Raw genomic sequence first — 23372 nt, 5'->3', positions numbered from 1 at the left:
AAACCGTGAAACAAATACAATGTATGGCCTATTATATCGTTTTTATACTGCGTTTTCCAGTCACTGGTGTGTGTGCTAAGTCAGTATTAGAGAATTCAAACCCACGGACAATTATTTTGAAATAATGAATGGGAAGTAGGCTATTGTGTCGTAACAAGCTGAGCGAAGCGAGCAGCGACGTGAAGGTTGTTTGTCCTTTCACGCCAAGAGAATGACGTAAAACTACCGGCGGCCAGTCAAACTGTGAGTTTAATAAGGGCATCTTGTTTGTACGCGAATGAGTTCGTATGTGGTTTGTTTATTTTATTTTTGTTTGTTTTCTGTGAAACCTTGTCAACGTGGACGAGACACCTTTTACGTGCAACGTCTTCTCGTGATTCGCCGATTCGTCACATGTTCACGGTCGAGTACTGTTTTATACACAATCAACAATCAATGATTTTCACTGATTATGAGGGAATAGAGAAATTGTGTGGCACATAATGCATATTTATATCTATCTTGTAAACACGACCAAGTCACCGTGTGTCCAAAGTTTTCCTGTTGATATCCGCTGATTCGTCAAAATGTGAAGTCGTGATTTGTGTGGCACATTTTGACTTTTGTCCCTCCCCGAAGTGTGTTTTTAAAATAAATGTTTATTCCACATGATGCGATTTTTTTTTAAGCATTTCCACGATTAACGTGAATTCATGGGGAAATAGTGCATGTTTATGGCTTTGTAATACACACAATTGTTGATTTCTGATGGTGCATTACTCTCCTTTGGAATTCTTGTCATCAGACTTCAAAATGTCTTCAAAAATCGTCAGCGGTGCTTCAGGTTGTGTTACCATGGTTATCCAGTTAGCATCCTCCCTGCAGCCTGTTGTATTGTCATGCCAATTTGTATTTTGTGCTTCCTGCGTTTCAGCCAATCAGAACTCACCTGGATCAACAGAGGCCGGTGTCGAAATTTCCTCAGAACTTTGGAGACTTTTCTTCTCACTGCGCCACTCAGTGGGCCTTTTGTGCGTTCCGAGTCGTACGGGAGCGCTCGTCGCGATTGCGCCGTCTTCCTTCTGGTGACGCTTTTTCCGCCCGCCGTCACGGATGGCGCGGCACAGTAAGCTGCAGAAGCAGGTCTTGGCGCTCTACCGGCAGTTCCTGCGGGCCGGACGGGACAAACCGGGCTTCCTGCCCCGCATCCGAGACGAGTTCCGCCAGAACGCCGGCGGCATCAAGAAGACGGATGTGATGCACATCGAGTATTTGTACCGGCGAGCTCAGCGGCAGCTGGAGCAGCTCAAGGACGTCAACACCAAGCAGCTGGGAACTTTTGCCAAAAACCCGGAGCGCAGCTGACCGGGACAAACGCTGTCCGACTGACCGCCCGTCGGGTCTCGGGTCGAGCTGTTAATCTTTCGCGTGATGATGACTGTACAAAGGCCCATTAGAATTGTGTTGTTTTTTTTTTTCATTTTAAATACATTAATATGGTAACGCTGCATCTACGTTTGTGATGCAAAGAAATAAAACAAAACATGCTAAAAGTGTAACCGCAACATGGAAACGCACGTGTCAGCATGCAAATACCGTACGTATATGGAAATATACGTGGGAAACGTATACTATGGAAATACAAATAATTGTAAAGTGTAAAAAACATTCCCACTCAGTAACATTTTAAGCATCATTTTCCAAGCTATAATCCACAGCTCTTTTTTTTTTTTCCATCTCCTCGGCATTATTTTTTGAAATATTCAGTGAATGCTTTATTCATTGGGCGGCACGGTGGGGAAGTGGTGGGGCATCAGCCTCACCGGGATTCAAATCCCGGCCTTACCTGCGTGGAGTTTGCGTGTTCTCCCCATGCCTGTGTGGCTTTTCTCACTGGAAATGGAATGGATGCCTTGTGAATTTCCCGTGCTGGCCCGGTCGGTGCATAAGGCACCGCAAATGATAAGTCGTTCAAATATGATACATCTTTCCAAACTTGAAGCTGCGCTCCATTTTGTATGAATTTAGGGGCGAGGGTGTCGGCCATCGGCAGGGATACGTCAGTGCGTCCGCCATATTGAATGTGGCAGTTCAGCCTGTAAACAAACGTGTGGTCCTGCCCCGCCCTCGGAAGGACCCAACTGCACACCCCAAACGCGCTCAGGTTGCCCGAAGGTTCCGGAATGGAGAGAGAGCGCTTGGGGTGAATTTACGAACATACTTTTTGGTTAAAAAAAAAAAAAAAAAAAAAAGCTCTAGAATCACATAGGAAGGGCGTAACGTGCATTGGTTACGACGGTTGTACATCTCATAGCTTGAAGCGTTGACGTTTACCCACCGTCGTGGTAGTGTCACGGTGGAGCCGCTTGGCGGCAGCAGCGGCGTAGAACTTAGCGACTGACCACCGAGAAGAAGAACAAGAAGGCGGAAAAGGAGAAAAGTAAAACAAGAAGAATTGATCGTCGTCATTCAAGTTGTTGGGTTTTGATTCTTTTTTTTTTTTTTTAAGACAAAAGTGGCTTTTTAGCTTCGTCTTTCCTTGCCACTCTGGTATTGAACATGACGACGGGTGAAGGGAAAATGAGTAACATGGATTTATTTCAGCAGGTAAGCACTCAGTCCAAAGATGAACGTCACAATCATGTTTCAACAGGTCACTTCTTGTCCGTCCACCTTCCTTTTTTTGTCTCTTAAACTCAACAAATCAGCTTGTCTTTTTGAGAGCGGGGGGGGGGGGGGTCATTCCCAGGCCAAGTGAAACGTTCTCACAACCGAAACCTTTGTTTGAGTAAATCATTCGATTTAATTTGACGACCAAGCAATTCACTCGGCGGGTCGCGGGCTTGCCGAAGCCTTCACCGGCTATCTCCGGGCGAGAGGACGAGAGCACCCTGAAACTGGTCACCAGCCAATCGCGGGGGACACACAGACAACCGACCACTGCTACTCGCATGTAGACTCGCGGGCCATCTCAAAGTCTCCAATCAATGCATGTTAAATTGGGGTTGTGGGAGAAAAAGCAGCGTGACCCGAGAAAACCGCGCAGCCACGGGGAGAACGTGCAAACTCCACACATGCAGATTTGATCACAATCAGATGTGCTAACCAGTCGTCTACCGGGGTGCTCGTTTGACTCCAGTTAAGTCACCCCCCCGTTGGTTTGATTTGAAACCGACTGGGTGATGGTCGACTGGTTAGAGCCCCCGCCTCGCAGTACTCGGGACGGAGGTCCAAATCCCGGCTCCACCTGTGCAGAGTTTGGATGATGTCATCCCCCCGTGCCTGCGTGGGTTTTCTCCGGGCACTCCGCGTCCCCAAAAACCTGCATGGTAGGTTAACTGGAGACTCTAAATTGCCCGTAGGTGTGAATGGGAGAGCGAACGGTTGTGTGCTTCTACGTGCCCTGCGATTGGCTGAGCAGCAGTTGAGGGTGTAGCCCGCCTCCTGCCCGTAGATGGATGCAACAGGCCCCGGCACGCTCGTGACCCTTTTGAGGATAAGCGCCTCAGATAATTGATGGATATATTGAAATGCCAATCCATTACGGCACCCTTCCAAAAAATCTAATGACGATATTTTGCAAAAGAATATAACAAAAACCAATTGTAAGTGTTCAAGCGTTGAGCTGATTAGTCTGCGTGTGAGCGTCAGGGGTTGAGCTGTGGCCCACAGCAGCTCCCCACATTTTACATTGCGTTTCCCGCAGGTGGCGCTGCTGAGGTGGTTGAGCTCGGACAGCCCGGAGGACCGCGGCCTACTGACCGCGGTGACCCGCGTCCGCGTCGCCGGCCAGCTGCTGGGTCGCCTCACGGGACAGCGACAGGTGGACGCCTACAAGGTGCGCGACGGACACTTGCGGGAGTTTGTTGCTACGGGTTACTGAGTGCCGTCACCGCTCCGTGACAGTTACGTCGATTACAAAGTGGTTAGTGGCCGCCCAGTTGAACTTGGCTTTGGCAAAGTTGCTAAAATCTGCCGAAAAGGTTGTGGCTCAGTTGGGAGAACGAGTAAAAGGTTGCCGGCTTGAATCCCGGCGCTGTCCAAATGTCCCTTTGCAAGATGCGGGAGCCTAAATTGGCTCTAAACTGTTCTAAATTGTTGAACAAAGCATATGAAATGTTTTGTTCAACGAGTTTTAAAAGTGCTGAATTGTTGCGAGGTGCTAGTAGTGTTTGGCTCTTGAGCAAAAAAAGTATGAAAATGAATTGTAAAAGTTGTGAAACGTGTTGATAGGTGCTAATCGGGGAGGGCTGTTTGGGAAAAAATGAAAACATCGTAAAAGTTGCAACGTTTGATGCTGCGTGCTCGTTTTTGTGGACGCCAACGTTGCTCGAGTGGAACTGGAAAAGTTGTCAATTTTGGCCTTTTTTTTTTTTCTTCTTTTTTTTAATAAAACCACGTGATGATTGTGTGCGCAGACGGAGTGCATCCTGAGCGTGGCGCAGTTTGTGCGCGCCAACCCCCGGGCGACGCCGGCGCAGCTCAACGCTCACGTGGAAAAAAGTGTGGCGCTCTTCGCCGCGCGCGTGAAAGCTCTGGACGCCGCAGCGCTTTTCTGAATGTTTTTGGGTTTTTTTTCCATTTTGCGGGGTGTTTGAAGGCGCGTCATCACTTGGCTATGAAATTTTTGGAAAAAGACGATCAATAATTGAATTCAGTCAATTCGTGTGCGGCTCTGGCAATGCGGCCGCATTGCAGCTCAGCTTACCTTTTGGCTTTGACAGTCGGTCACGCCCGCCCACACCCGGACGTCCTTTTATAGGCGTCGCTTTCCCCTTGTGTACTTACATCCTGCGGCCACCGTGCAGCGCTCTCCACCTGGCACGACAATTTACGATGACAACACAAAATCAAAACAAGTCAAGGATGTCATTCATTTGTCTTTTAAGGTGTGATGTCATTTTTAGTATGTTAGTGTGTTATATGTCTTCATATATGATTGTTTTCGTATTATTCATCACGTCATATTGTCCTGCATACCCAGAAGTTGAAGTTGGAATATTGTGTAAAAATAAATGAAAACATGATTTGCAAATGCTTTTCAAACTAAATTCAGTTGTATAAACTACAAAGACAAGATAGTAGGTGTTCAAACTGATATGTTTTGTTGTTGTTTTCAAATATTTTCATAAATAAGGACTAACTCATCCATCAGTAAGGGGCAACCGTTCCATATTTTTTTGGACACGATAACAAGACAAAGATCATAACATCTGTCAATTCTTTCCATTTTGAAACAATTTTTGCACATCTCCACACGATAAAAATAAAGTATTTCAGCAAAGATGTAAAAGAAAAACTGCCGAACATTTTTTTTGTTTTTTTTTTAACAAGACAGCAGAAGAGAAAGACCAACCATAACATTCACACAATAACAACAGCAAGTTTTTGTTTGTGTACGTTTCAGCGTGTGTGTGAACAGAAAGCGAGAAAGCTGCCATCGGACCTCAACATCTGCGATTGACAAAGAGTCGTGTTATTTTTGTGCACTGTGACGTGTTTTTTGTTGCGCGTTGTCGGCCAACTATGTGCAAGTGTCATGTGACCAACGGTGCAGCTAGAAATAGAACAGCAACGGCGGCGCAGGCGCAGGCGCAGGCAGGCGATTGCGCAGCTTGAAGAGCAGCAGAAACTTTGGAGGTAAAAATTTGCTGATCATCTTTGCTTTTGGGTTTTTTGTGTGTGTGTGTGTGTGTCGCTCAATGCCACAGTTCCACCCCCGTGCGTGTCTTTGTTTTTCCTTCTTCTTCTTTGTGCGTCTTCCTGTTTTTCCTGCTCCTTTCTTTTTTTTCCCCCTCCTCTTTTTCCTGCTGCTGCTCTCTCTCTTCCTGTTATTCCTCTTCTCCAAAGCCTTCATACTCCTCTATTTTCCTTTTTCCTCCTCCCGCCTGCTCACAATCTCTCTTTTCTTCCTCTTTCTCTATTCTTGGTGTTCCCCATCTTGTAGCTTCTTCCTTTTCTTCCCTGCTGGTCCTTCTTCCAATCCATCCTCCCTTTTTCTTTCCCCTGCTTTTCTGCCGTCTTCTTTCTTTCTTCCTCCTTCCCCCTTTTGCCTGCTCACTTCCTTCTTCTACCTCTTCTTTGCGTTCCTTTTTTTCTCCTCCTCCTCCTACTTTTTCCCGTTCCTGTTCCTGTCAAGTTGCAGGGATGAAGTTCAGCGGCGGCGGCGGCGGCCGTGTCGACGTGGCGTCGATGCTGAGCGTTTGGGAATCTCGGGTCAGGAAACATCGTCAACGTCAGAAGAAAGAACAGGAGCGGAAGGACAGGAGCGCCCTCTCCAGGTCACACGCCGCACAACCGTCGTCATTAATCATCGATTACCAATCGGTGATGAGTTGACGGTCTGGTGAGACCAAACCGGAGAAAGTTGAAACGTTCGCACGTACATATTGTTTTATGTTTGCAAATGGCCGCACGGGTCAAAGGTCAATTTGCGCTCGCGCGCCCGCAGGATCGAACAAGAGTGGCAATATCGGCTGCGCGGCGAGACGCTCGACACGCGACAACGCGACGTGCCCGACGGCTCCCTGAACGCATCGACACGCAACACGCGCTCAGGTGAAATGACATCAACACACGCAAACTGATACGGTCCGCACATATCGCACAAGTATTTTTGTGTTTTGTTTTTTTGTGGGTGTAACTTGGTGTTCGATGTTTGAGACGCACTGCGCTAGTGCCCTCCACACGTTACCAAACAAAAACATCTTTTGGCTGCGTTTTAGTTGGAGAAGGTCCGGAAGGGAAAGTTTTGGACGGCGACGTCGACGCCTTGTCGTTCCGTCTGTCCGGTGAGCAGTGGAAGGTGAGCAAACACCCGAGCTGAGCTGAGTTGCTTCGCTAAACAGAAAGAAGCGTTCAAACTCCTTCAAACTTCCTCTTTACATTTCAACAACTCTCCAGTACATGGAAAGCTGAGACTTCAAATTAAGAGTCAGCCTGATAACATTTCAGGAGAAAAGTCAACATAATAACAACGAAACCCCACAAAAACTTCACACTTGAAAATGAAACGCATTTTCATTCCACTTCAAAATAAAACCAGGCATCTGGAAAAGGCTTCCGAGTCCAAGTATTTTTTTGCATGATTGTCCATCGGAGGAAGTCGGTGCGAAAGACAACAAACCTTGTTGTTGTTTTCAGGATTTCCCACGTGATCTTCAGTGGAAGACATTCCTGCTGGAGTGGCACGTGACCGCCACGAGGATCCGGAAGCTTCCAGACTACTTGGCTTCCTTCGGTCTCGTGAGGGTGCTGCACCTGTCCAAGAACAAACTGGAGGAGCTGCCCCCCGACATCGGTGAGGGCGTCCTCGTCTCGTCCGGGCGCTTCCCGCCGGTCTCAAATCCGATTCTTTCCCAGGAAAGCTGCTGGAGTTGCGCGAGCTCAACGTCAGCTACAACCGTCTGTCGGCCGTCCCCGCCCAACTCGGGACGTGCGGCCACCTGGAACGCTTGGAACTTGCCGCAAATCGCAACCTCTGCGAGCTGCCTTTTGAGGTCCCAAACGTTTACGTTGTCTCGTTGGGATGTGCTGCCGTGTGTTTGCATCTGGGAACATTTGTTGGCATGTGAGTACGCGACGTGTTGTCACCTTTTGGCGTATGCTAGCATTTGCTAACGTGTGCCTGTGGCGTCCGAGAAAGTTTCACGTGAGGGGAGGGGTCGCAGAACAATGTAATCTCAACCACCGAGTTGGCGCGACTTGGCAGAAATCAGAGTGTCAGCATGCCGTAAGGTCCTGGCTCGTGTGAGCGGGAACGTGCTAGCAGCTGTTAACAAACGTTGACAGCGGTTGCCACACTTTTCAAGGCTTCGTTTGCGTTAAGACGTGTCTTAGCCCGCGTTTGCGTGACGCGACCGCGCCCGTTTGCAGCTGAGCTCTCTGAAGCGTCTGGCTCACTTGGACATCGCCGAGAACGGCTTCGCGTCCATCCCCGTGTGCGCTCTGAGGATGAGCGGCCTGCGCTTCCTCGACCTCAGCCGCAACCGACTCCGAGATCTCCCGCAGGACACGGACAGGTCGGCCGTCTCGGTCCGTTCGCTCCGCAAAGTGTGCGTCTTTTACTCCGAAGTGTGCGCGCCCGCGACAGGCTGGATTCGCTGGCGACGCTGCTCGTGCACGACAATCTCCTTTCGTACCTTCCTGAATGCCTCACCAACATCGCCACGCTCCAGATGGTCGTCGTCAGCGGAGATCGTCTCGTGTGCGTGCCCACGCAACTTTGCAGCAACCCCAACATCAAGTACGACGCACCTTTTGCATGTACAATCGCGCGCACGCCACCCCCACAGGAAATGACGCGCGCACGCATGTGCGTGTTTAGGTTCATCCGCATGTACGCCAGCGCGGCCGGCGGGCGGGGAAGGCAGGAAGAGGAAGTCGAAGAGGAGACGAAGGACAGCAGGGAGAAAGAATTCATGGACGCCTACGTCGGCACGCTCGAGGACAGAGGTCAGAGGTCGCACAGGAAGTCAACTACGCGAAGTCTGGTGTTGCCTTTTAAAAAGTGACATTTTCATTATATTGAGCTTTATTTCGCAGTGTCAGGAAGTTGACTTTTATTTTGAAGGGTTACCTCCCTGGCAAAACACGCTAACAGCCGTCCTTTTCCCGTACCGCTTATCCTCACGCGGGCACGGCCCATCCATCACCGTTAATCAGAAATTCTAAATACCGCCGACAGATGGCAGCATACGTGAGTGTTGGGGTTTCAAGACGGTTTAGAGTTTTTAAAATATGCTTTGAGACGTCCGTAGCGCGCACGAACTCGCTCGGCAACATGTTGAAGCACGGACGGCGACGTTTCAGACTACGCATGCAGACCGTCACACCAAAGAAAACTCATTCAAAATAAAACTCAACTGTACATTCGAGACTAAAACGTCACCTTTCTAAAGAAGTCGATTACTTCACACTTCAAGTCAACCTAACAAGACTTCAAAATAAAATTCAGTCAACTCTGTGACACTCCAAAATAAAATAAGGAAATGAAATATTTGTTGTTCCCCCCTACAGAGGAAGTGCCCTACTCCACCACCAAAGTAAGCATTTCCTGCCTGCTCTGACCCCGTCCCCAGGAGCCCCCCCCCCCCCAAAAAAAAAGAAAAAACTCAAATCGGATTGGTCCTTTTTTTTTTCATTATGAAGATCCAAAACATTCTTGCTCACAATGCAGTTTTTAATTGATATTTAAGTGTGAATCTCTTCTTCAGCAATTCCTCATCTTTTGTTTTGAAAAGCTCAAATGATGTTTTGAGTTGTTTTGTTTTCTGAAGACAAAAAAAAAAAAAAAAAATCATTCCAAAATGTGATTTCCAAGTTTTCTGCTGAAAAACTCCACCTTGGCCAAAAAAATGAAATTCAGTCGACAAAATCTTCAAAGAGGGAAAAAAGAAGATTTTCTTTTTTGTTTTCACTCAAATAAACACTGAAATTGTGGACTGCGCGTCAGTAAGTCGTCAAAGCCATTTTGTTGACGTCGGAAAAGGCGGAAGCGCGTCAACGGAATTGCTCCGGCGGGTTCCGTCAAATGAAAGCTCAACGGTCATGTGGCGTTTCCAAGGAAACAAGAAATGCTGCTCGCTACGGTAACCATGACGCTTGGACCTCTTGGATATGTAAAAAAAATAATAAAATTGGCACGTTTTGTTGTGATCGGGCGGCCCCTCGGCCAATCACATGCTGCTGTCCTGTAGGAGCGGCTCGATGTCGTCGGCGTCGCTGGCGGGCGTGGTCGGCGGGGCGGCGGCCGGCGGGCCCGCGCCGCCGGGCTTCCTGTCCGAGCACGTCGCGACGACGGCGGCCGGCGGCCGCTCGGCGATGAAGGCGGCGACGACGAGCGCGAAGACCACGGCGCAGGCGCCGAACAGGAACGGCGGCCCGGGAACGCTCGACTTCTGCCGACACGCAAAAAAAAAAATTCATCGCATTGATTGGCCGAGGTACAAGCTCGGGGGCGTGCATTTCGGACTCTTTGTGTTGCCGTGTCAACACAATCTACCCGATGAACGACTCCTTTCACCGCCCTAGCTTCAAATTTCGCAGAGATCGACACTTGTCGGACACGGTTGTGTGTATCTTTTGTGACTACGCGCGTGTACCTGAACATGTTGCGTGTCGGGCGCTTGTGAAGACGGAATGTCGCTGAGCTCCACGTTGAAGAGGAAGAAGATGAAGCCGTACAGGGCGGGGCCCAAGCCGTTGCAAAGGCCCCGGATGCCCGTGATCATGCCCTGGACCACACCTGCGTGCGCGCACAAAGGGGTTTTTTCCCCCCCCCACACGTTCACATGCACACACCACACCCAGACCCGCCCCGTCTCGGAGACCTTGCTGGTCCGGGGCGGCGCTGCGGGAAACCAACGCCGAGACCGCCGGGAAGGTGATGGACGACATGGCCGCCACCGTGCCCGCCGCCCACATCATCCTGGAAGAGAGGAGAGCGGCACGATCACCGTGGCGACGTCGCGGGGACGCGCACCAACTTCCCGCCGGGCAGCCGACTCACCAGGGCTCGGAACCGAAGGCGTACCAGGCCAGCTGCAGGAGCTGGAAGGTGAGACCCAGCAGGACCGTCTTCTTGTTGCCCAACGTCCGCATCAGCACGCTCAGAACAAGCGTCTGGGGTGGGGGATGGGGGGTTGTCACGCGGGTACATACACAAACGCACAAACAAGCGCACCAACTCACACCTGCGCAATGATGGACAGGATGCCCACCATGGCGATGAAGGCGGCGATGGCGGCGGGAGAAAAGTCGACCACCTGAAGCGCAACAAAAGTGGTTTTTGTGCGCGGATGCGAATTGCTGTCGTTGGGTCGCGTGCGTGACGTTACCTGTCTGAGGTAGAGGAAGAAGCTGGAGTACTGGCCGGCCTCGGGCAGGTACGACAGGAAGACGGTGACGCAGATCAGCATGACGGTGGAGTCTGTGCCCACGCGGCGCAGCGACTGCGCAAACGACAACAACGACGACGACGGGAGCTGTGTGCCAATCGTTCCCGGGGGGACCCCCCCACCCCGACTCACGGCAAAGGGGTCCGCCTGTTCCCACGAGAGCGGGAAGCCCCAGCTGGTCAGCCGCATTTTGTCGGGCAGAGACTCGGGCACCACGAAGAAGACGAAGGCGATGTCGGCCACCGAGATCACCGTGGCGACCAGCACCACCAGGCTGTCCCCGTAGCGCGCCGACAGGTACGCCCCGATGGCGGGGCTCGTCACCAGGCTGGCGGCGAACGTCGCCGACACCTGAGGACGCGCGCGTGAGGCGGGCGGAGCGAGCGGGGACGAAGCGGCGTGCGCTTACCGAGCCGTACGCCGTGCTCCTCTGACGCTGGTCCGTGACGTCGGCCACGTACGCGAAGACCACCGAGAACGTCACGGCGAACATTCCCGACACCGAGATCAGGGCAAAGTACCACCTGGGGGCGCGCCGGGAAAACGCGTCACGTGACGCGCGACAGCTACACGCCTCGCCGTGTGCCGGATGACGTGCGTTACGTGGATGACAGGCTTATGCGGGTGAGCAACGTGCGCATTTGCGCCACGACACGCGCATCTGCCTCCTGCTTGCGGAAAAGTCGACACGTGATAGAAAACAATGAGAGCAGGAAAAAGCAATCCCCAACATTTTTCACCAAACGGAATTGAAAGGATGTTGCACAAGTGTGCACACCCCCCTTCTAAGTGGCAGTGTGTGTGTGTGTTCACAATGAAGCAGTCGCATTCAAATTCCTGTTCAATGGGAATCTGCCATTCTAAGCGCTTCTGATTAACCGCATTTCCAGTGTTCTCGTAAGCGTTTCCGGACATTTCCTTGACTTTCCAACCTCGGTTGCGTCAGAGCATGACAATTCCCCCCCCCCCCCCCCCCCCCATTTGGATATCTTCAGTACGTGCCCGATGAGATGTTAACGCCATGTTTGGACGTGAATGTGAGAAAGATGAAGAATCATGCGCGCGACGTCACACGCTGAGACGTATGCACATGAAATGAATGAAAGCGGCGGACTCATTCAAGCATTTTTTTGTTCCTTTGAGCGCAACGTTCCAAGCAGACTTTTGTTCTCCTGCTCGCGCCTCACGTGAGACTCAGCCGAGTGTGATGTCACGCAAAGCGTCGCCGGCGGGCGCGCTCACCAGGGGCTGATCCTCATGAAGGGGATGGGCGCGCACGTGAAGAAGACCGTCATCAGGAGGAAGCACTTCCTGCCCCAGATGTCGGACAGGGCGCCGATCACGGGCGCCGACAGGAACGACAGGAAGCCCTGAGACACACCAATGGACAAATGCCTTCGTAACAAGAGGAGAATTGACGCTGAACAGGAAGTGGGTCATGACGACAAAGGACGCGCGCGCACAAACTGCCACGCATACAACAGACATTCATGCACGCCTGACCACACAAAGACATACACACCGACGCCAGCGCGGCACCCGAGCGCTCACCTTGACGCCTTGCACGAGTCCGTTCATCAAGAACGTATGTTGCGGAAACGTTTCGTGGAGCACCTGGAAGAAGGACAACCGGCGCCTCGCCCGGTTAGCATTTGCGCTTAGCCCGGCAGCGGGCGAGCCTCTCACCGTCAGCGTGGGCGTGGTCAGCAGCCCCCAGGCGAAGAACTCCAGGAAGATGACGACGACGGCGTGCGTCACCCTGGCTCGGCCTCGCGCGTGCTGCCATAAAAACAATTTCCGGTCACTTCCCGTTCGTCTAAGAGCAAAGGACCGGGGTCCAAATCCCGGCCCCCCCCCCCATGTTCTCTCCCGTGCCTGCGTGGCTTTTCTTCAGGCACTCCACTTTTCCTCTACCCCTCAAAAACACGCGTCAATTGGACGCTCCATCGGTGTGATTGTGAGTGCGACTGTTGTGTGTCTCCATGTGCCCCGCCCTAGGCTGGCGACCAGTCCGGGGTGTACCCCGCCTCCTGCCCGTTGATAGCTGGGATTGGCTCCAGCACTCCATGTGACCCTCGTGTGGATAAGTGACTCAGAAAATAGATGATTTTTTTCCACCACAGCAGTGCAGCGCACACTACTGGCGTGGATGTCATTTTTTGTTTATTTTTAAAGAATTATCACCTTTTATTGTCATGAACGTTTTTCACCTTAATTATCAATGGCTAGTATGTCACTCTGCACTCATACATGATACCTGAAAATCAGATTGTTATTGCCGATACAATAACCGTGACCAATACTTTTGGAGGGAGGCTGCAACGGATTAATGGCCTTTCCAATAACTCCACCGGAGACAGATGATTTGAGATGTACGTGCTTTGTGGTATGGCCGGAACCGCTCGCATCTCAAAGCGCCAGTGAATATTTGGAGTTGTTCGACTGCGTGACGACTTCAAGTTAGCGATTCGCTTCTCCTGTCGAACAACCGGCAATGACGTCAGCGTCGACGTTTGGAAAAAGCAGGAAGTGATTTGAGCCGCTCGTTTGTTGACAGTTAATGTACCCAAAATGTTGTCAAAGACGCTCGTCGGTTAACTTGACGTGGCGTCGTCTCACGAAAAACAGAAAAGAAACTAAAGGCCGACTTTGGGACGAATCAAGCGCAAACGTCCGCTCGCTCGTCTTTCGCCGTCACCTGCGTTATTAGCCGCCATTGTTGCTGGCGCCCACCGCCGCCGCCGACGCCGACGCTAAGCTATAAGGGCTCACCGAGCTCCGGACCAGCATGATGTCGACGTCGGCGGCCTCGGGCCTCCCCGCGATCATCTCACATGTTCGAGCATGGCCGTCCGCCCCAAGTTCCAACCTTGTCCCGAGTTTGCTGCCGCTCGCGTTCACTTGCCAAACGGCGTTTTTCTCTCATTCGGACGTCCCGGAAGTGGGGTGCCACTCGGCCCACGGGACTCGTCACGGGTTGAGTCTTAATGCGGGCCGAGCCGGTACCAGTCGCAATGAACTTTCCCGAACGCGAGAGAGCTTTGGAGTTTTGCTCTTCCTTCCGCCAGATGTCATCTCGTGGCGGCATCACGAGAGGCAAAACGAACGCACTTTCGAAAAGCGGCCGCCAAATGGCTGTTCTCAGATCAGCTTCGTGATTGTCCATAATGGTCTCCTTCTCCCAAACAAGCCCGATGCTTCTGACTCAGGGTCAGCGAGTTGAAGAAGTTGTCAGGTTACGCGACAACGCTGCCAGAACAAGCCTCGCCTAGTAAGACTGTGTTGAAAATGGGTTTTTTTTTTTTTTTTTTAAATACTGTACTGTAGTAATAATAATAATACTTTGACTCGTTGGAAAGAGCGCATAGATCCGAGGAGACTTTAAGAGGATTTTGGGGCCCAAAAGCAGGAGTAGGAAACCGGAGAAAAAGTTTGAACGTTCTCCCCGTGCCTGCGTGGGTTTCCTCCCACATCCCCAAAACATGGCATGCTCGGTTGGATGCTTGGAGACTCTCAATTGCCCCGTCGGTATGATCGTAAGAGCGACCGTTGTCTGTCCCCGTGCGCCCTGCGACTGGCCGGCGACCAGTTCAGGGCGTACCCCGCCTCCTGCCCGACGATAGACGGGATGGGCTCCAACTCTCCCCCGACCCTCGTGAGGATAAACGGCTCAGATAACGCACGGATAATATAATTATAGTCGAGTAACCATAGCAACCATCGGTCGGAGGGGGGTTGGCAGGAGACAGACGGGGTCTCCCCTGAGCCCATTACTACTCTGACTATGCGTTAACGTTTACAGAAGCGAGCTAAATACGAGGTGGAGTCTAATCATCTATTTGGAATCATAGCCCCGTTATTTGATGATGACTTTTGTGTTGACGAGCAATAGAACGAATCTAGCCCATGTGTCAAAAGCGAGCGAAGATAAGCCCACTTAAATGTGTGCTCGCCAACGTGACCCCACGTCGATTAATGACAAGTACTTGAAAGAATATGACCTTATCAAAACAAAATCCAAAATGAATGCTGAAGATAACACATATTGTCCCACTTTAGCCCTTAAAGTCCCCGATTTACAAACAGGCACCGTTGTAGTCATCTTTCCGCGCGAGGGTCCTTCCGTTTTGTAGGCGCCGAATGGAGCTACACAAAAAAAACAACAACAACAAGACCAAAAAAGGGATAGTTTCTTTTTTGGGGTCTGTTTTTCCCAATTTTTATTTGTTTACATTGGGACACGAGGCGTGTGTGTGAATTTCCCGGTTTTCCATGGCTTCCACCGCCGCTTTGCTGTCGTCCGCGGTGGATTACTACAACGACGAAGAGGAGCTCGACAGCGTGGACGACGACGACGAGCGCAGCTTCAGAGGGAGAGATTCGGAAGAAGGTAAACAAAGACAAAGCACGAGAAAAACAACAACAACTCAGCCTGGCCTCGCTCGGATGACTTACTTTCAATATTTGGCTCAACCGGTGTGTCTAATCTCACGGTCCTCCTTGTTGTGTGTTTGGGAGTGTCTTCGAGGAGCTTGATTAATATCGCGAAGGAGCACGCCAGTGCTAACAATTAAGTACAAATTTACTTTCGAATTAAATAAAAAAAAAAGTGAGGTAGAAAAATGTTTAAGGCGCAGCTGCTCAGTCTTATGTTGTGTAGGCTAAAGTGGCGAACGTTGCTCCGTGACGTAACAACGCGTTCGCACGTCTTCCAAAATGATCTTAATTTATTGCTACATTTAAAAGACCCGCGCATGGCAAATGACTTTTAAACGATAGCTCAATCATTTAGTAGCGCAAAGGCAAGCGGTGAAAACGACCGGCCAGTAAGAGCGCAGCGCCCCCCCCCCCCCCCAGGTTTTTTTTTTTTTTTTTTTTTTTTAAATAAACATTCGCTCCAATGAGAGGCGACGACATTACACAGAGGCGAAAAAAGAGACGGGACGATGACAGCCATGCCAGGTTTGCTTTCGGAACTTCACAATGGGGTTTCTTGGGTCGCTTTTAAATCGCGATTGTCTGCCCCCCCGACCGCCTCCGCTGTCCTCAAAACAGCTGACCGAGCTAACTTGAGCTAGCACTCACTGGTTTTTGCGCTACCTTGTTCAAGACAACGGAAAAGCTGCTGTGTCAGGTCCGCGGGTTCACTTCGCTAGGCTGACTGACACCGGTTGGCATCATTCGAAAGAGGAGAAGAAGAATAAACCACGGATAACTTTGATAGCTGGCTGACCTCTCGTTTTAATCCTGTTCGTGCGGCGTTAGCCAGCTTGTCCCTCCCTGTTTAAAATTGAGCCGAGTCCCCGGACGAGGGTTCGCCGCCTCCTGTGGGGGTTCGAGTGCCACGCACGAGCCTCGCTGTGGGACACGACAGAGGGCAGAAATTTGGCGAGTTGATGGCGCTCGCTCACTTGTCGTCCTGCACCACAAAGCCGTCAGTATCTGCAGCTCACTATCACTGGCAGGAGTTTTGGCTTGTCACATTTGAGGTTTCTAAATTCCACCAAAGTCTGGTCACACAGACGGGGATTGAATTATTTTGTTTGTGTTGACCAATCTCCAGTTTCACTGGGTTTTTGAAAATATTTTCAAAAAATGTCGAAAGCATCTGCGCTGAAAACTAAAGAAGCTGGACACATCCCTCGTCATAGTCGAGGTTTTCACGCTAAGCGAATGAAGCAAAACAATTTTCATATGACAGTGCAGCAGATGTCGGAAAATACAACTGAAGTGGACTATTTTGAAATCGGTCAATCACACAAAAGAAAGAAAGCAGGCCGTCTGGGATAATGACGAGACCGTGGCTTGCAAACGTGATGGCGCCTCGTACACTGTCAACATTCTCGCTACTTTCAAATGCGCGTCATCTCACAGAACAGTACGACTTTCACCGTTTCACAAATCAACTGATCGCTCGACGCTTCGGTTTGCTGGCCTGTGGCTAAGTGCTAATGCCACTTGTGAGCCTGACGTGCTTTTGTGCCTTCCGCAACGTGACTTGGACGATGGGCGTCTTTCAGGGGACTGAGAAACCTTGCACTTGGGCTAGCTGATAGCGTCGTCCCACGTGGCTTTGGAGATGGCGCCACACAACCGGTCGCGACTACCTAGTCGGACCTGGAGTTTCGAGTTTGTCACGAGGCCAGGCCAGGATGCGAGGTTTCTGTTAAGTCTCGTAACTGATTTTCAGAGGGGGGGAAAACGTTGTCCCCTTGATCCCTAAAACACTTTGGGAAGATGTAACAACAACCACATTAACGGCGCATGGCGCGGTTCGACCGGGCGGGCGGGAGGCAGGCCGGAGAAAGTCGTTTGCCGGACGACCCCCTGCCGCAAATCAACAGTGGTTTTGCAGAGCATCATTTCCAATTGGATTAAAGTTTTGTGCTCAACGTTTACTTGAAGATATTATCGCTTTCCTGCCACCTGCCGGGAAGGTTGATGTCTTGCTGGTGAAGTTGATCGGCGGCGTCGTATCGGAGCAGTTATTTTTTTTAATCAGCGCGTCGTATTGGGGCCACCGCGTGAAGTGTTCCCGAAAGTAAACGAAACCGCTGGTGCTCGTTACAAGTTGAATGTTTTTTTTTTCTTCTCCCGCCGTTGTCATTGCAGACACGGAAGACGCCAGCGAAACGGACCTCGCCAAGCACGACGAAGACGACGACTATGTGGAAATCAAAGAGCAGTACGTCTTGAGCTTGAACTACTGTCAAGGTGTTTGTGTTGGGCCTGCTGGACCATGTTGCCTACTGTGTGTGCGCGTCCTTTCCAGAATGTACCAGGACAAGCTGGCCTCCCTGAAAAGACAACTGCAGCAGTTGCAAGAAGGTGCCTTTGGGCTTCCAGCCATGCGAGATGCTAAATGCTAATCAAAGTGGCCCACCAAGCAAGTTGTTTTTGTTTTTCTTCCGATGTTCTTGCAGGCACGCTGCAGGAGTACCAGAAGAGGATGAAGAAGTTAGATCAGCAATACAAAGAAAGGCTGCGTAACGCAGGTGAGGAATGAGGGTGGCCGACTAGCCGCTCATATATGCAGCCATTTAAAAAAAAAAAAAAAAAAAAAAACTTGCTCTCAAAAGATTGTCATCTGAAGTAAAAAATGAACAACTTTATTCCTTTTAAAATTACAACTTTTAATCTTAAAAAGATGCAAGTTTAATGTTCCCAAATTACTCTCAAACTTAATGAATTTACCAATTCAAAGTTTCAAAATATGCAATGTATTCTGGTAGCTTTTGAACTGTTTATAAAAGTTTGACTTATTTTCTTAAAGATACAAAAAAAGAAACCACCCAGTACTATACTATACCCATACAATACACCGCACGCCGTAGGTATGTACTGCGAGTAAGGGTACATTGTGAAATTAGATATTCACACAGAAAGACTTTGTAAATGTCTATTTACATAATTTGTTTCCAAACAGTGACTAACACTGCAGTAAAATGGCAGAAAAGTCGTCGTTTTTTGTTCCTCGTGAAACCGCCAAAGTCGTCGTCAGTTGAAGAGCGTCAGAACGTCTCCGTCACAGCATTTCAGTCCGTCTGTCGCTCTCAATGTCATTTGCGTCTCGAGGTACCGCTGAAGTTGTGCTGTCGCCCTCGTGTAGCAGTCCAGTCTCTGGAAATTCTGCTTCTTCTTTCAGGCTTTCACGGTACACGCGGAAAGCGTCTGCGGGTGCCCCGACACTGGTGGATTAGAGCGAACGCTCACGTTGCAACCATTACGTTTGAACGAGCTTTTGTTGTACGTTTACGCTTACAGCCACTAGGAAAAAACAAAAAAAAAAAACCACCAACAACAATATTTTAGCCGCAAGGTTCACGGTGTCAGGAAAAAAAGTAGCGCCTTGTAGCCCGGACAATCCATTAAAACGACTAAAATTCTTCCTTTTCTTATTTTTAACCCAATCTCATCGTCTGAAAATCCATTGTGTGATCACTTAATCGGATCGCCACATACTGTACACGTACTCGAAAGTTATACTGTACGTATCTTTATGTGTAAAATATACTTCTTTCCTCCCTGAGCAGTCAAGTTTATTCGTCCAAAATGTCGATCAAATTTAGGCCCCCCCCCCCCCAACTACACAACTTTGTTCTCGTAATATATGGCTATACGACTCATACAAAGTATGACGTACTGCTACTACTCCTACCACCAATAATAATAATACACTGATGGCGACGTCTTTTTCCTTCGGCAGATCTCTTTCTCCAGCTGGAGGTGAGTTGTCGGCTCGGCAACCGCCAAACATCACAAATGACTTTCTTTTATTCATTTTTTTCAACTTTGCACTCGGCCTCGCCTCGAACGCGTCCCGTTCAGACAGAGCAGGTGGAGAGGAACTACATCAAAGAGAAGAAGGCGGCGGTGAAGGAGTTTGACGACAAGAAGGTGGAGCTGAAGGAGAACCTCATCGCCGAGCTGGAGGAGAAGAAGAAGATGATCGAGAGCGAGAAGTTAACCATGGAACTCACGGGCGGTAAGCCTCACGGGATTTTCCCCACAATCTCGTTTGTCAGATTTTCAAAAGCTTTCTTTTCATCAGACTCCATGGAGGTCAAGCCCATCATGACCCGGAAGCTGAGGAGAAGACCGAACGACCCCGTGCCGATTCCGGACAAGCGACGAAAGCCGGCGCCCGATATCCTTTTGTCGTGCGCGCGCTGCCCCGTGTGGTGGAGTTGCGCAACTGCAACGTGCACCGGCTGTCACTTGTCAAATTGATTTTGTAAAGTGAGTTTTAAATGACTTGCAGTATTTATTTTTATTTTGAAATATTAGATATAGTCCATATAGGGAGGACATGAGGACAGAAGAAGATGCACGAGATAGGCTGAGATGGAAAAAGATGACGCAACTGTGGCGCCCCCTAACGGGACAAGCCGAAAGGAAAAGAAGATGATGATGATGATGATATAGTCCATATAGTGTGTAAATTAAAAGACACCGTGAACTGGTTGCCATCATATGGACATGTATTTATTCAACGTCTTTACGGATATGCAAAGTCGTTGACGGTTGGGCATTCATTTGTTCAGTTGACCTTAACTCTCCACACCGCAACTCAATTATCTGCTCACAGACGACCAAATCATGGAAGATCTCCGAACGTTAAATAAGGTCAACGTTTTAAAACGGCTTCGGAACTTTGTGCAGAAGCCGTTCTGTCTTTGGCTAAACGCGTCTTCTTGTGTTTGCAGCTCAAGTCGCCGAAACGAGCAGGTACGACGCGATTCCCACGACGACTACCTTGGAGAGGGGTGCTCTGGGGGGGGGGGGGGTGTTTTCAGAATTGTTTTAAAATGTTTTATGAATTCGGAGTTTAAACCTTTATAACGCCCCAAGCTACTGACCCAATTGGCTATCAGGACTACTTTCCTATTTTTTTAGACAGGTACAGGATGACTAAATTAATCTTCTCCCCTCACTTCAACTTACAGCAGTTCCTTGTAACAAGTTTGTATTAGAAAGGGCTAGGTCGTGACTAAATAAAGCTCCTCTCCCCATCTCAACATAGTTCTTTGACACAAAGATGGTAGCAAAACACTACTTTTATCACCTCAAATCCAGCAAAGTTCCCTGGCAGTGAAATGCCGCAGGTAGGCGGCAAAGCACTTTCATTGTCTAACTGAAGCTCCTCAACACAGTTCAAGATAGCACGAGATGGAGCCAAAGAATGATGTATACATTAGACAGGGTCATGGCCTGACTAAATGATGCTCCTCCTCTCAGGCCACCGTAGTTCCTTGGCACCAAGAGGCTTTCAAAAACCTACTTTTATATTAGTCAGTGCTCTGGCTTTACTAAATGAAACTCCTACCCTCTCTTCAACATAGTTCCTTGGCACCAGGGGGCAACAAGTTGGTGCCAAAATACTACTTCTTCCTGAATCACCCAGTAGACATCATGTTTTTTGTGAAAATATCAAAGTAACAACTTGACTTCACTTGTATTAAAATGGAAAAAATACAATAAATTTTTGCTGCCAATTCCCTTGAAAAACAATTGGAAGAACCCGTATTTATAGGATTCTGTGATGTGTGTGTGTGTATAATTATATGCGGTCATAACGGACCTCTGAGGGAAGTCATGACCTCCTGGTCCAAATCAAGGTCCCAGACTTAAAGTTCGCCGACCCCAAAATGCCAGCAGGTGGCAAACTGGATAGACATCATCTGAAGGAAGCTGGGGAGGTTGCGCTCATCATACGCTGGCTGACTGAATACTTTTTTTTTTTTCTCTCTTTTTTTTTTTTTTTTGCACCGCCGTATCCGTTCTCCCGCCTTTGGCAGTGTCGCCGTCGTCCCCTGAGCACGTGCCCTCGGCGCCCACGGAGTACCCGGCGCAGCGCTTCGAGGCCCGCATCGAGGAGGGGAGGCTCTACTACGACAAACGATGGTGGGTGCGTCGTCCTCCGAGTTCGGGCTTTGTCGGGACCGCCGTATGCCGGATCCAAATTGTCCAATGAAAATGTCTGCGTCCCGGTCCGGGACTCGGGGAATCTGTGATTTCTCGGGTCCCGCCCTGGTTCTCCGAATTGCGCCCCCCCCCCCGTCCCAACATACTTAATAACATTAATATTCAAAGTCCACTAAAAAGTGCCGAATTGGTGAGCGGGGCACAAGCGAACGGTTCCAAAGGCAAACGCTCTTTTCATGGCGGACCACAGAAACCAGAGATAAATATCAATGTCCGATTCATATGGATTAATTGTTACATGGTGACCTGTAATCATATGGTCTCCATTTATTCCCCAAATTCCCAATTTAGGTACCTTAATATTATTATTTGTGTTTTAAAAGCACAACAATTCACCGTTCAAACTTTTGTTGTTTCGTGTATCTGCCACCTTGATTAGTCTGCCGTGATGCTTTCCTTAAAAGCAAAAGTTGAAGCAGTAAATGTTTTTAGTTTTGATTTTTAAATGTGAATCTGTTCATTTTCTTCCTAAACCAAACCCTTCCTGGTACAACAGTTTTGTGATGAGGTCCGAAAATGAGTATTTTAGCTTTCTTCACTTTTCATTTTCAGGCCACGTGGATGACGTCGGATTGTTCTTGTTGACCCCTAGATGGCAGTCACTCTTAAAATCAAATCACTCGAACGGATTTCCCACCAAAAAGAGAACAATTCCCGAAATCAACACGTGACCCAGATGACGCAAAGAAAAAAAAAAACACAATTTTTAATAAGCACATTTATCTAATTGACAACAATACAGTAAAAAAAAAAAAAAAAAAAGGTTAGGCCATTGTGCTCTTATGCTTTCAATTTAAAAGCCAAGGACCTTTTTTGTCTTTAAAAAAAAAAAAAAAAACACCAGCAGTGATTAAATGTTTATTATCTTCATTACAAAGAAAAAAATTTTCTTTTGCAAAGATAGTAAAAATATTTTTATCAAATGATAGTAAAATTAATAATAATAGTAATTAAGCCCAACATTTCGTGTTTGTCGTCTTCGTGATGGAACGTTCTGCTGCAGTTTGAGGCGAGGAGGAAAAGATTTGCGTGAAGAAGATGGTGACAAATGTGCCCAAGCGACGATCGATCAATAATAGCGCACCACTGATTGGCCAATTATCTTCCACATCCTTGTCTACTGGTGAACTTCTTTTTTGCAATATCAAAGTTTGAGTGTATTTTGTAACGCTGTGTTTTACAAATATTGGCCATCCGTCCATTTTCTAAGCTGCTTATCCGCACAAGGGTTGCAGCAGTGCTTGGAGTCTATCCCGTACAGTGGAATTCAATGTACCGATTTGTGGATTTTTCTTTTTTTTTTTTTTTTTTTGTGGAAGGGGGGGGGGGGCTATCCCTTGTATTATGCAGGAAAAACGTGCCTACAGTTGTTAACAAGTCCGATTTTGCTTTCCTAATTTTTGTGCTCCGATAATGTCAGCAGAACGTTTGCAAAGGTTGTAAATGTCCAAGCGGCGGCGGCGACGACGTTAAAAGGCCTCCGTGTGTGTGTGTGTTTTCCGTTTGTTGTTTGTTCTTAGGTACCACAAGAGCCAGGCCATCTATCTGGAGTCCAAAGACAACACCAAGATCAGTTGTGTCATCAGCTCAGTGGCCACCAACGAGGTGGGCGGGGGGGGGGGCTCCTTTGCGCCGCTCGGTCGGTCGCCGCGCTTCGCTTTTACCGAACGTCTTTTTGCGCTTGTCGTCGAGTAGATTTGGGTGAGGAAGACGAGCGACAGCACCAAGATGAGGATCTACTTGGGGCAGCTGCAGAGGGGAGCCTTTGTCATCCGGCGGCGGTCGGCGGCGTGAAAAAAAAAAACAAAAAACAAAAATGCCCCCCCCCCCCCCTGTACATTAACCCCGCCCCCTTTCCTACTTGTACATGTATCCACGCCACGCGCTTCTTACTTTTGTTTTAGCCGTCTTGTCTGGTTTTATCAGTTTTTTTTCCCAAATAAATCCAATAACTGCCAAGTCAAGTTTTTGCCATTCTTTGGTCATCAAGTTATTTCCTTTTTTTTGTTG

General features: G+C 49.0%; 4 protein-coding genes across 9 annotated transcripts; 3 read left to right on the top strand and 1 right to left on the bottom strand.

The window, feature by feature from the left end:
- The first annotated feature begins 51 nt into the window (after positions 1-51).
- On the top strand, positions 52-5299 carry LOC133499001 (uncharacterized). Of its 3 annotated transcripts, none has more exons than XR_009794509.1 (4): positions 52-243; positions 914-2586; positions 3686-3817; positions 4398-5299. XR_009794509.1 is itself a non-coding variant. In XM_061816437.1 (3 exons), the coding sequence occupies exons 1-3, from the start codon at positions 2539-2541 to the stop codon at positions 4536-4538; spliced, it is 321 nt and encodes a 106-aa protein (XP_061672421.1). In that variant the 5' UTR covers positions 2361-2538; the 3' UTR covers positions 4539-5299. The 3 variants fall into 3 exon arrangements, 1 of the variants encoding a protein (XP_061672421.1); XR_009794510.1 differs by lacking the exon at positions 52-243 and adding an exon at positions 255-823; XM_061816437.1 differs by lacking the exon at positions 52-243 and having other exon boundaries at positions 2361-2586.
- Positions 5300-5644: 345 nt separating this feature from the next.
- On the top strand, positions 5645-9207 carry lrrc2 (leucine rich repeat containing 2). 2 transcript variants are annotated; one of them, XM_061816401.1, is made up of 9 exons: positions 5645-6325; positions 6431-6537; positions 6705-6784; positions 7123-7279; positions 7342-7478; positions 7855-8000; positions 8072-8224; positions 8306-8433; positions 8998-9207. In XM_061816401.1, exons 1-9 carry the CDS (start codon positions 5682-5684, stop codon positions 9045-9047), a joined length of 1602 nt encoding a protein of 533 aa, XP_061672385.1. In that variant the 5' UTR covers positions 5645-5681; the 3' UTR covers positions 9048-9207. The 2 variants fall into 2 exon arrangements, with proteins under 2 accessions (XP_061672385.1, XP_061672386.1); XM_061816402.1 differs by having other exon boundaries at positions 5985-6260.
- A 150-nt stretch (positions 9208-9357) lies between these two features.
- mfsd14bb (major facilitator superfamily domain containing 14Bb) lies at positions 9358-13785 on the bottom strand. 2 transcript variants are annotated; one of them, XM_061816405.1, is made up of 12 exons: positions 13650-13785; positions 12564-12656; positions 12429-12491; positions 12120-12247; positions 11287-11401; positions 11010-11228; positions 10818-10931; positions 10674-10745; positions 10490-10602; positions 10311-10408; positions 10083-10225; positions 9358-9878 (listed from the first exon to the last, which is right to left on the bottom strand). In XM_061816405.1, exons 1-12 carry the CDS (start codon positions 13704-13706, stop codon positions 9657-9659), a joined length of 1437 nt encoding a protein of 478 aa, XP_061672389.1. In that variant the 5' UTR covers positions 13707-13785; the 3' UTR covers positions 9358-9656. The 2 variants fall into 2 exon arrangements, with proteins under 2 accessions (XP_061672389.1, XP_061672388.1); XM_061816404.1 differs by having other exon boundaries at positions 11010-11401.
- Positions 13786-15126: 1341 nt separating this feature from the next.
- On the top strand, positions 15127-23316 carry suds3 (SDS3 homolog, SIN3A corepressor complex component). Of its 2 annotated transcripts, none has more exons than XM_061816428.1 (12): positions 15127-15267; positions 17490-17562; positions 17650-17705; positions 17801-17872; positions 19084-19103; positions 19206-19362; positions 19429-19524; positions 19942-20003; positions 20084-20105; positions 21176-21281; positions 22883-22967; positions 23058-23315. In XM_061816428.1, the coding sequence occupies exons 1-12, from the start codon at positions 15150-15152 to the stop codon at positions 23154-23156; spliced, it is 966 nt and encodes a 321-aa protein (XP_061672412.1). In that variant the 5' UTR covers positions 15127-15149; the 3' UTR covers positions 23157-23315. The 2 variants fall into 2 exon arrangements, with proteins under 2 accessions (XP_061672412.1, XP_061672413.1); XM_061816429.1 differs by lacking the exon at positions 15127-15267 and adding an exon at positions 15753-15839 and having other exon boundaries at positions 23058-23316.
- The last annotated feature ends 56 nt before the right edge of the window (positions 23317-23372 follow it).

Source organism: Syngnathoides biaculeatus, chromosome 4 (genome assembly GCF_019802595.1).
Source record: "Syngnathoides biaculeatus isolate LvHL_M chromosome 4, ASM1980259v1, whole genome shotgun sequence".
Classification (NCBI taxonomy): Eukaryota; Metazoa; Chordata; class Actinopteri; order Syngnathiformes; family Syngnathidae; genus Syngnathoides; species Syngnathoides biaculeatus.
This window is presented reverse-complemented; position numbering and strand designations above follow the sequence as displayed.

Excerpts from the sequence above, each read along its gene's own strand:
- LOC133499001 (XM_061816437.1), top strand. The coding sequence starts at position 2,539 with ATGACGACGGGTGAAGGGAAAATGAGTAACATGGATTTATTTCAGCAG. Across the intron at positions 2,587-3,685 it reads ACATGGATTTATTTCAGCAG|GTGGCGCTGCTGAGGTGGTT; the intron begins GTAAGCACTCAG and ends CGTTTCCCGCAG. Across the intron at positions 3,818-4,397 it reads GACAGGTGGACGCCTACAAG|ACGGAGTGCATCCTGAGCGT; the intron begins GTGCGCGACGGA and ends TTGTGTGCGCAG.
- mfsd14bb (XM_061816404.1), bottom strand. The coding sequence starts at position 13,706 with ATGATCGCGGGGAGGCCCGAGGCCGCCGACGTCGACATCATGCTGGTC. Across the intron at positions 12,248-12,428 it reads GACTCGTGCAAGGCGTCAAG|GGCTTCCTGTCGTTCCTGTC; the intron begins GTGAGCGCTCGG and ends GGTGTGTCTCAG. Across the intron at positions 10,746-10,817 it reads TCTTCCTCTACCTCAGACAG|GTGGTCGACTTTTCTCCCGC; the intron begins GTAACGTCACGC and ends GTTGCGCTTCAG.
- suds3 (XM_061816428.1), top strand. The coding sequence starts at position 15,150 with ATGGCTTCCACCGCCGCTTTGCTGTCGTCCGCGGTGGATTACTACAAC. Across the intron at positions 17,873-19,083 it reads AGAAAGGCTGCGTAACGCAG|ATCTCTTTCTCCAGCTGGAG; the intron begins GTGAGGAATGAG and ends TTCCTTCGGCAG. Across the intron at positions 21,282-22,882 it reads CTCTACTACGACAAACGATG|GTACCACAAGAGCCAGGCCA; the intron begins GTGGGTGCGTCG and ends GTTTGTTCTTAG.
- lrrc2 (XM_061816401.1), top strand. The coding sequence starts at position 5,682 with ATGCCACAGTTCCACCCCCGTGCGTGTCTTTGTTTTTCCTTCTTCTTC. Across the intron at positions 7,280-7,341 it reads GGAGCTGCCCCCCGACATCG|GAAAGCTGCTGGAGTTGCGC; the intron begins GTGAGGGCGTCC and ends ATTCTTTCCCAG. Across the intron at positions 8,434-8,997 it reads CGGCACGCTCGAGGACAGAG|AGGAAGTGCCCTACTCCACC; the intron begins GTCAGAGGTCGC and ends TCCCCCCTACAG.